Source organism: Lasioglossum baleicum, chromosome 15 (genome assembly GCF_051020765.1).
Source record: "Lasioglossum baleicum chromosome 15, iyLasBale1, whole genome shotgun sequence".
Taxonomy (NCBI): domain Eukaryota; kingdom Metazoa; phylum Arthropoda; class Insecta; order Hymenoptera; family Halictidae; genus Lasioglossum; species Lasioglossum baleicum.
The window spans coordinates 4,791,961-4,802,752 of NC_134943.1; the positions used below are offsets into that span (position 1 = coordinate 4,791,961).

Consider the following 10,792-nt stretch of genomic DNA (forward strand, 5'->3'; position numbering starts at 1 on the left):
AGATCGAGATGACAATTAGAAGCCGGTCGGCTCGTCTGACGTTTAATTAAACCGTCAACGTCGTGTCGACGTGAACAAATGAACGAGCCCGGCTTAAGGGTTCCCCTGCGTACTTATACTTATTCTCGCGCTGTTAAAATATTAATGGAAACTCGCCGGTAACTATATGTATGCGAGTATCTCAAGCCCCGTCAACGTGATTGTCCGCTTGAAAAAGAAAACGTTCTCCGTGCACGCTTCCTTCGCTCGCAGTAAAATACGAGCTCGTAATTAGACTGTGAATACTTGCGCAATTTACAGCGGGAAAAATGTCCCCTGAAAGACCTATAAAACGGGAGCTTCCAATTTATCGCTAATTAACGAATACCGAAGAAATTAAATTAGATAGTACCTTCGCCTCGATTTATACAAAGGCTTGCATAATGTTGGTCTGGCTATCCTTAATATTAGGAGCGTATCGACGACACATTTTCTTCGGTGTGGTTTCAAAGAATGTTTCCTGAAGAACTGGTTTTCTTAGAGCTTAGAACAATAATCGTAAATTAAAAACATTAAGCCTAGTGTTAATACGATTTTCAAGATACATAGAAAGACAGAAAAACACATATTAATATTTAAGAGGTGGTTGTCACACTAAAATATCACAAGATAAAATAGAAACTACACGAAACCTGTTTTATTAGAAGATTATCTTAGAAGCAGATTTCTCGATTTTCCTCATTAGCAGAGATAATGCCCCTTGTCAAACGAGATCAAAGAATACTACTTAAGATATCTCCGGAGATCGACAAATCGTCACGCGACCCTTATCAGCTCCCGTCCTCCTTTAGATCCGATCGACGATCATCGCCCACGTGCGAGCGAGATCCCAATTCACGTGATCCCGACGCGCGACGGTGCCCACCTCCAGTCGTTGTGTCGAATGCATATTTGAATATGTATTCCGTGACCAGCAATCTGGATCTTAGATCTGCACGAGGAGATATCGTACGACGATGTTATCCGGAGATCGTTCGACCGCGTCTCGTGCGTGTTACTTTGTTCAGATCACTTGAGCCTTCCGCGGCGACGACCGAGGTATGCGAGCCTTATGCTACGCGGTTGTCAAATGAAAAATTGAAACGAAAGGACCGTATGTTTTGGGAGACAGCTCGAGATTGTGCACGGTCGCTGGAATTTGAACGAGAACGTTGCACGCTCGAAATTGAATGTCTCTCAACGAGATCATAGGACATAACTTAGTTGATCCATTCGCGTCAGAATAGGAGTCGTTTTTTCCCCCCGTGGACCATCAGACAGCGTCGCAACATCGGCGATAACTTTCGATCGATCGAAAGTGAAATTTAACGGGACCTTTCGTTGGGAACAACTTCTGGGAGCAGGTTTACCCGGTTAATTCGTTTTTCTTTTATCTGAAGCTCTGTCTTCCGTTCTGCGCTTACACGGATCTTCATTACAACCGCTTCTCGCCTGGATCTTTTTTCAAAACCTTCATCGACGGCGACACATCGATAAAACGAATATCAAGAAATCCTCGCCTCTACTTTACACGGATTCGTTAAGTTTCCAGGAAAATGATAGTCGTCAAAGAAACACATGCAACAATTTATCACAGATATCCCACAAATTGTAACAAACTATCATGAATAATCGAGATTTCGTTTTTTATTCGATCAATATTAATCGACACTGTGCTCGGTGACTGTCCAAACGAATTCCATTCGACGTCCGCCGACCAATACTCGATTTAATCATCGTTATCAATCATTCTCTCCGCGATGCAAAATAGCCGACCAGCCCAGCGGTTTCAATTAACCGCAAATACGATGGAGGCGGTCAAATCGGTGGAGAAATACAACGTTCTATGTTTTACGAGCTAATTTCGATTTATTACGTGAAACGATTGGCACCCGGAAGCGGCGAGTGAATTTATGATCTACGCCGCGATTGATGATCCACGGTGGCCGTTAATCAGCTACGATTAAAGCCACATTTTAATGAAATCCAATTACGAGCAATTAAATCGACCGCGACGGGATCGAGACTCTAGCCCAGAAGAATCTGTCAGTTCGAATCATTCGTTGCGTCGAGGATCTCCGTTGTTTCTTCGGTTTCGCTGTTCCTAAAGATGGAAGACTCCTCCATCAACTCCGGAGAACTCGCTTCCGGTTCCGAGGCCGCAACGTTGTTCGGCACTAGTCTAATCACGAAGTTGTTGCGCCAGTAACGACGCCATCGACGCCCGTGCAATCTGTGATCATCGTTCATTTTCGAATTATTGCTGTTTTAATAAATTCTCGTTAATTGTTTCAATGTTTTAATGCTCCAAATAGTTGATCATTTTTAAAGAAATTTTTTAAAAAAGTGAAGATTGTGGGTTTTCGACTGAACGATAATTGTTAAATGATTGGTATACCTGCCCAAAGTTATGATCCATCCCCAATATGCTACTAAAGTGAGGAGACAGGTTGGTAGCATGGTGATGATCATCCAAGGCACCTCGAAGATACCATTCTTCAGCAACATGTTTAGGGCCAGCGCGCAAATGTAGCAGGAGAATATAGCCAGTGGTGTAGTGACCACTAAATAGAGGATGTCCAATAGCATCTAAAAATAATTGCATACAAAAATGTTCTCCTTCTTACAACAGTAATATCCACCATCCCGAAAACCCAAGATTTTAAACAATTCCCACATATATGTACTACAGAAAATTTATAACTAGACTGCGTATTTTATGCATTTATGAGAAAAATGGGTATTTGTAATTTACAGTAGTAGAGATTTTAAACATATTCAAGGACATCAATGTATTAGTTTCACCTTAATAGGATAATTAAAAGAAGAATACAATTTTTATTTGGCTCATGTGTCCTGGAATCAATACAAACATTTTTTATTTTTGCATAGAGACCCGCAGTCTATTTATAACATACACGTTTCTACCATTCATTCAATTACCAATTTCAAGTGGAATGAGTAACGACTGAATAATTGCCAGCAAGATGGCACGAACAACGCTACTGAATAATTATCAAGGAGGTAGAGTGAGTAACGACTGCATAATTATTATCAGTGAAATAGAATGAGAAACGACTGCATGTATGTAGAATGATATGAGTAACGACTGTATCTATAACGACGAATAATTATCGAATGGAATGAGAAATGAATAATTTTGAATCACAGATGATTTCTGTGGCGACCGAGGGGAAAGGAGATAGCAGAGGGGTTTAAGTGGGCGATTTCAGTTGGCAGTGAGTGATAAGGCTCTTACTTGGCGAGTAACTATTACGGTGTTGAACCATATTGCGATACTGCGGAAGATGTTGTGACGTGGTACCCTCTTGGTCACGTATTTGTATCCGCAAAGCTCGCACCTCGTGTGACCCGATTCCGTCAGCCATCTTTCTAAGCATACCGCGTGCACAAGAGCCACTGTTCCTCGACACCTGTCGATTTCAATCAAATTCTATATCTATTTGGCCCGTTAGTCCTACTTCTGTCATCTGACTTCTACTAACTGACACATGCTTGTCCAGACAAGCCTAGTAATTTCATTTCAGAAATATAAATATACGAACAGAAATTAGATGAAATTGCGTATCAAAACCAGAGCCACTGATTGAAAGAACGATTTTGAGAGACCGTTTTAAGAATTGATCTGGATTAGGTCAGAAATCATTACAGTCGCGATATTTGTCAGCGACCGCGTACGCGATAGTTGTCAGGTGCCTACCCACTCCACTGCTGGCCAACGCCGCAGACCGGCGATGATTGATATCGGCTCGGGTATATCGGTGTGAACCACTACTAATCCAATGACAAAAAATGACGAAACTTCTTTATCTTTCACCAACTTATTTCTGGCATTTTTCTGATTAAAATAACACCAAACACGATATAATTTCAACTGTATTTAGTGGTGTTCATCGACGATGAAAGTTTCGGGCGCAAGGAAAAACAGCGTATGGGAAAGAGAGAGACGCGGACAGTCGACGTCGCCGGCACAGTTCAAAGGCTCGCGTGTTCGCTGTCCTTCCTTGCGCTTGAAGTCATCGATTAAACCACTAAATACAGTTGGAATTATATCATGTTTGGTGTTATTTTAATCAGAAAAATGCCGGAAATAAGATGGCGAAAGTCCCATAAAAAAATAACGAAAAATAAAGAAGTTTTGTACCTTCGATTATGTCGATTAGTTCACACCCATACGCAGTCATAAAAAGATAATGTCAGTATGCGATAGGTGTCCGTGCAGAACACAGGCTGTTTGACAAGAATCGCGACTTTATTGTAGATCATTTCAGAAATATAAATATACAGCTACGAACAGAAATTAGATGAAATTGTGTATCACAATCAGAGCCACCGATTGTAAGAACGATTTCGCTGAACGATTTTGAGAGACCGTTTCAAGAATTGGTCATAAACACAATTCGCTTCCTCCCTAATCGTTTCGAGCGAAACACACGTAGCAGAGCAACGTGCATCACGATCATCAATCGTTGGAAAGGAGTCAAGCATCCTCCTAGCAGCGATCAAACGGAGCACAAGGAGTCTTAATCCAAACTTAACCCAGATCTCGCGATTGCGTTGAATCGAAACGAATCGGGATCGTGATACACCGCGATGGATCCCGATAAATATTGATAAGGCTCACTTGCAAGCGGAGATCAAAGGGCCGAGGTACGCGTAGTACGATACGGTGGACGTTTGACTGTCGGCTCCTCTGACAGCTTGGTGCTGTCTTCTTCGTGTTGCTCTGCTGTTTTCAGCTCTGGGAAAGCTGCCCATGTGGCAGATTCTGCATATGTCGCTGGAGATGCGAGATTCTAATTGATAAAAGCAATCGAGTATGTATATTCCACCGTTTCAGCATTCAATTGAGACATTGCACGACTTCTTTTACAAAATACGAATAAATCGATATATCCAGTGCGAGTACACAAAGAATTTTGACAAATTTTTTACAGCCTCAGTAATTGTAAGATAAAGGATCTACGTTATTTGGGTGGATCTGGTAGTTCCAGTGTTAAAATGAAATAAATTGATATGGGAAAAGGGGAGTGTACCATAATCATTAATCTTTGGATCGACCAAATTCCTCCCAGAATACCTCCTGCTCTCTTCATTCTTCGTTTTCGACGGTTTCGTTTCTAGTATTACATTGTGAATTGATGTACCGCTGATATTTTCCGATGAAACGCCGGGTTTATCCACGGGCTGGTCTATTAGGGAATGATTGATGTTTTATAAAAATTGTATTATATAGTTATAAAAAATTTAACAAATAAAATAAAAAATTTGGAACTTCCCGTCATCCGACGGGAATTGGTACGTTCAGTGTTAATAATAATATTCTTCCAAAAGAGTGACAAATATGTAGAAGTAATTCTGAAGATCGTAGCAGATGACGCAATAGAGATCGAAGCAATGACTGCAGTGATACCACGAGACAATAATATAATTAATGAAAAGAAAAAGTAAAATAGTGATGTAGCCAACTAATTTCTTTGGAATGAAGGGAATGCTAAGAATTTATTCGCCTGTCAAAATAAGATTTATGCAACGATGTTCGGGGAAGGGAACCGGTGTGCCCCTAACCTGTGTCGTTCGCGGGTTCATCGTCGGGCTGCTCGTTTGACATCAAAAGGGCGGTAGGATCATCATACCGTGGATCCAGGCCGGGAGCGGCTGGAATTTTTCGCAGATCTTATCTGTCGCGGCCGCGGACCTTGTTTCTTTATTTCCCAAGGTGCAAGGTCGATCTGTTCCCGACGAATCCGTTATCGAACGAATCATCTTCGGCACCGTGAAATTCTCTGCTTGCACTGACAATTGAACGCTGACGACATGACAGTCTGTCAGCATTAAGCCGCGTGTCCACTACTTTCGCAAATGAAGTAATAATGAGAAAGTAATAATGCAATAGCGAGGGAAAGAACGAGCTATGATCAAGATGCTGACATTAAAATCCCCATAGAAGATATATATAATTTTATTAAAGATAAAAAATGGCAAAAATCAGATTGCAAACATAAAAGAGAAGGTTCTTATAAAGGGAAAAAGTACTTTGACACTACTGACAATAACATTGGTGAAAGAAAACCATGGTTTGAATCCATAAAAAATATAGGAAGACGATCAATACACATGCTGAGTAGGAACAGGGTGAATCATTGTAACTTAGCAAGCTCACTTGCTAGGAAGATATTGAACATATTATATGGAATTGTCCAAGATACGAGGGGAAAAGAGGAAAACTAATGAGAATCCTGACTAGGAAGGACATAGAACTGGAAGAGGAAGTCCTTAGCATATTAAGAAAGAAAGATGCTGCTATCCTGAGATCAATACCTTTCTAATACGAATTGGTAGAACGATATAATTAAATATGTCTCCATTTAAGAGGGAAGTTAAATATGAAGCATAAAGTATAACCTAAATGTTAATGTTAATGTTATTGTATACTTTTGTACTATTGCAGTATTACCTTTTTTATTATTTTTTTTTTACGTTGTACATTGTTTATAATGACTGTAAGGGTAGAAAGTAAAAGATATGTATTAGCATATTAGGACCAGTTTGAATTGGGCAAATAGAACCGCGGCTCTTCAACGCTATCTTTATATACACATAAAGTAAAGAATATAGTAAAGTAGACTAAAGTAAAGTAATAACATTTATTAAAGGATGTAACATTCTTATGCATGACTATATCGTCCAATACACGATAACCACAGTCATCAATAGACTGGAATCTTTATGCAAAATAAAAATGTTTTACAACTACTGCGGACAGCAGGAGTTAGATCAAAATTCATTTAATCGCTTCATAGATTTTTTACATTGAAAACATCGTAACAATACTCTTAGATTTTTCTAAGAAACGGACAAATTGCAACATTACGATTTCCCAAGACCCACTTACTCATCAGATAAATTGAAACTGTCGATAAAAATTGTCGAACCGAACCGTGCAAACGGTCTATGTAATTTTACACAGCCATCAACAAAAACAAAACATTGTATCGATAAGATAAACGTTCGCAGCAGACCTAATGGATCTTTTCTGGAAACATAAACATGAATTTAATTGCGTTTCATGCAAATCCGCGGACGATTGAATAACATCCAACTAGATTACCATTATTACTCGATTTATTTCCTTATTTTAGCTTGCGAGAAATTCGTGAAGATGTGTAGACAGACGGTTTTACACCTTCATCGAACGATAAAATGTGCATAACATTTACAGCGGATCAAACGGTCGAACCCTATCTGAATCGTTAATCTTCGCACAGATTCGAAGCTATAAATGTCCAGTTGCGTTCTGTAATTTTTCCGTGGCTTTAATAACGACCCGCGGAAATTCGCATTCAATTTAATAACAGCTTAACTGGATATTTATGGTCTCCATTAGGAATGTTATTCGATACCCTGAAAAGAAATAAGAGTACGCTGGCAGAATTCCGCTCGTGATTTTATATAAAAAATCAGATTAAGACTGTAAAGTTTCTCTCGTGTGGTTTTAAAGAAAATGTACGCGCTGCAAGATGTTCTAAATGATTGGTCATTAGCGTCTTAAAAGTAGCGAATTCGCATTCGCGATTTTATATAAAAAATAAGATTAAGACAGTAAATTTTCTGTCGTGTGGTTTCAACGAAAACGTAGGTACGTGGTGCAACATGTTCGAAATGATCGGTCGTTTGCGTCTTAAAAGTGGCAAATGGGAGAAATTAACGGTGTTAATATTACGGTGAACGTTCAATATATATTTGCTAATAATGTTGATGGTACGTGTACCGAGATTATTTCGAGTAATATATTTCGCTGGAATACTTCGTCCGTGACGCCTTGAGCCCATCGCCGGTAACAACCACGTATCAGGACATCTTATCAGGACTCGTTTGTGATTGAATGAAAATAACCACCTGTATCGCTGCTACTCAATCCTTCCCTTTGGCGTTTTCCGTGCCTTTATTGCCCCGTAATTGGAGTTCCCTGATGGATTGGACGGCCGGATAAACGCAACGCTCCCGGCCGCGGCCGCGGCCGTTTCATTCAGGTTACCTTCTGCTGTTTAGTTGATGGCCAGCGTGGCGAAGGAATTCTCGCGACACTCGCGTACCATTCACCTGGTTTTTCGCAAACAAACCCGTAAACAAACTCTCTTGATCGAATGCTACACACTACTTCGGTGACGCTCATTTAAAACACGCTAAATTCATCTATTATCTTTTTAAATTCACACTACATTAATATACGCTAAACCGACATATTTTAAAAATTATTTTACAATCATTTAAAATACGATGTATGTTTATATGGTTTCGCCTTCCCTTACTTCTGTTCATCTTTTAAATATCTCCTGATTTATTCTCTATCTATTCTTCTGATAATTATACATATACAGTATGTATAATACCAGAAGTTTTATTTCTGTAACGAAATCGTTATGCGTTTCCCCTCTTTCACTGTTCAACAAAAGGAATATGCAATCTTCACCCTGGTTATACTTCTTTATCTTTATGCGGACTTTTATGGTCAGTATGGACAGGATAAAGGAAAGTTTAAATTGCCTACAACTTTATCTTCCTCGTTAGTGCGAGCAGCAGCTAAACCACGCGAAAGGATTATATTATTTTCTATCTATAAATTATCGTATTTCATAGCAGCACTGAAAGAAAGCCATAAATAAAAGTAGCAAATAAAAGGTCTAAATAAGAAGACTTGATTGAAAGTACTTAATAGCAGTACTAAAAATACTAACTTATAAATTATTCGATGAAAATAAAAAGCAAAAGAGTACATACCTGATAAAATTTTTAAGAGATACGACACCTATTAACTAATTCAGAAAACAAACTGCAGGAACGCTGCCCAACGTTTGGAACTCAACCTGAAAGACATTAGCCCACTCGATCGTACGACCCATTTAAGAAACGCACCCTGTCGTCTTAATGGCGCCCATTCATGCTAGCTCGGAGCCAAAATTGCCGCGGTTAGGGGACACAGTCCGAGGGGTACGGTGCGGGGGGCCGGGAAAACCTGTTTCTCATTGAGAGGCCCCGTAACGCCAATTAGGCTTGTGCCCGAGCGAATTTTCAACAGGAAGTAACGGCGCGTGGCCGCGGTAAATCACCGCGGGGATCGCGCGGCGCGCCGCGATTATGCGAACCGCCGCGCGCCGCCGCGCCACCATTTCTCGAAAATCTCATGCACCGGACCTGATGGACGAGCCGGTCCGAGATCGCAGCATGCTTCCGCAGTGTATTTCGGAATCGGTTTCCGGTCCGGCTGGATTAGGCTACCAGTGAATTATTATTAGAGCACAGGCCCGTCGGTTTTCGGAAGAACAATTTTCGGACTTCCGGTGACCCGATGGCCGGTGATCGTCCATCTTAATAGAGAACCTCAAGAAATCTTTAAAAAGCATCTACAAATCATATGTTTTAGTTGTTGAAACAAGTTCTTTTCATTGAACTCTGATATGATCGGTAAAATTATACATCCAATACTACATGTTATGCAAAATCTTTATGCAAAATTAAAATTGTTTATCTTAAGAAAGAACAAGAAAAAAATCTCTGAAATTTTCAGCCTAATCAGCCATCGTCAAAAGTTGTTCCTACATGAACTGGACGTGCTCATCATGTTAGCGGGCTGTGATGATGGTTTTAAACGATCTATCGGTGTTTGAGGATGATTATAATGCTCTTTGGTGGTCGAACGAGATATTCAATGAAAGAGGATCCGGCAGCACAGCCCAGGAACGAATCGTACCGCGTTTAACCCGTGTCTCCGATGCTGGAAGTGTCCTCGAGAGCAGGCAGGTGCCAACTCCGGCCGGTTTGTGTGTTCCTCTTTCTTCTCTCCCTCTTCGTTCATATATACATGGCGAAACGTCAGAAGCCATTTCCACGTCTTGCTATTTCTGCCAGGTGGCGAGTTGACCGGCCCTCCGGCATTTTCCGCTGGACGTTTTCGGTTCAAGATTAATTAAATCCGTCTGGAAATAGTTCGCGATCTAAGGCCTCAGGGTGTGCGCCGGGGGATAGGGTGCAGGGGATAGGAAATGTGTGAGATTCGGTGGCGTAACACGCGATGTTAATCTTCCCGTGGCCGACTTTTTGCTCGAGGAACACGGCCTCGCGTTTAGACCGCTGTCACGACCTCGCAAAATTTATGACGAGACTCTGATTTTATTGTTCGATAAAGATTGTTAATGCGACTATGCATTTTTCTTGGCTAGCTTACTACCCGTTTCGCGGCGCCATTTTGGTACCATACTGTAGAAACGTCAACTATGTAGCTCTTAGTATACTTCTTTTTCTTTTTTTTTTTTATTTAAGCACTTCAGACCCTCAACCTCTTGCCGTATTTTAACGAGTCAGACTCGTCATGAACATTTTAACAAAGTCTAACAAATATGAATGTTTCTTTTTAGATGAGATAAAATTTGATTCGTTTGTAATCAATATTTAAACATTGAAATGAATGTAGTCATACAAGAAGTATAAATGTTCTTTTCCCTACTACGACATTTTTGGGGATAGAGACGTTTTAATTACTGTAACTGTACAGAAAATGGTACCAATTTCGAGTTACAAAGCTGAAAAAAGACGAAAGATTTAAATAGATAGCTTACAGTCTTTGAAAAAGGAACAGATATAAATACAAGCCTTAACATTAGGCTCCGCTATAAACATGTCGAGACTTAGTACACTTCCAAGGAACACCTGTCAAGGAAAGAAGCAATTTGATTCAGTACATTTGTAATACTAT

The 10,792-nt window shown here is 40.2% G+C and overlaps 1 protein-coding gene across 1 annotated transcript; it reads right to left on the bottom strand.

Annotated features, from left to right (window-relative positions):
• Positions 1–1,378: 1,378 nt before the first annotated feature.
• On the bottom strand, positions 1,379–5,834 carry LOC143216356 (E3 ubiquitin-protein ligase MARCHF3). The gene is made up of 6 exons (XM_076439309.1): positions 5,608–5,834; positions 5,076–5,231; positions 4,664–4,835; positions 3,278–3,452; positions 2,417–2,607; positions 1,379–2,251 (listed from the first exon to the last, which is right to left on the bottom strand). The coding sequence occupies exons 1-6, from the start codon at positions 5,648–5,650 to the stop codon at positions 2,065–2,067; spliced, it is 924 nt and encodes a 307-aa protein (XP_076295424.1). The 5' UTR covers positions 5,651–5,834; the 3' UTR covers positions 1,379–2,064.
• Between the last annotated feature and the right edge of the window lie 4,958 nt (positions 5,835–10,792).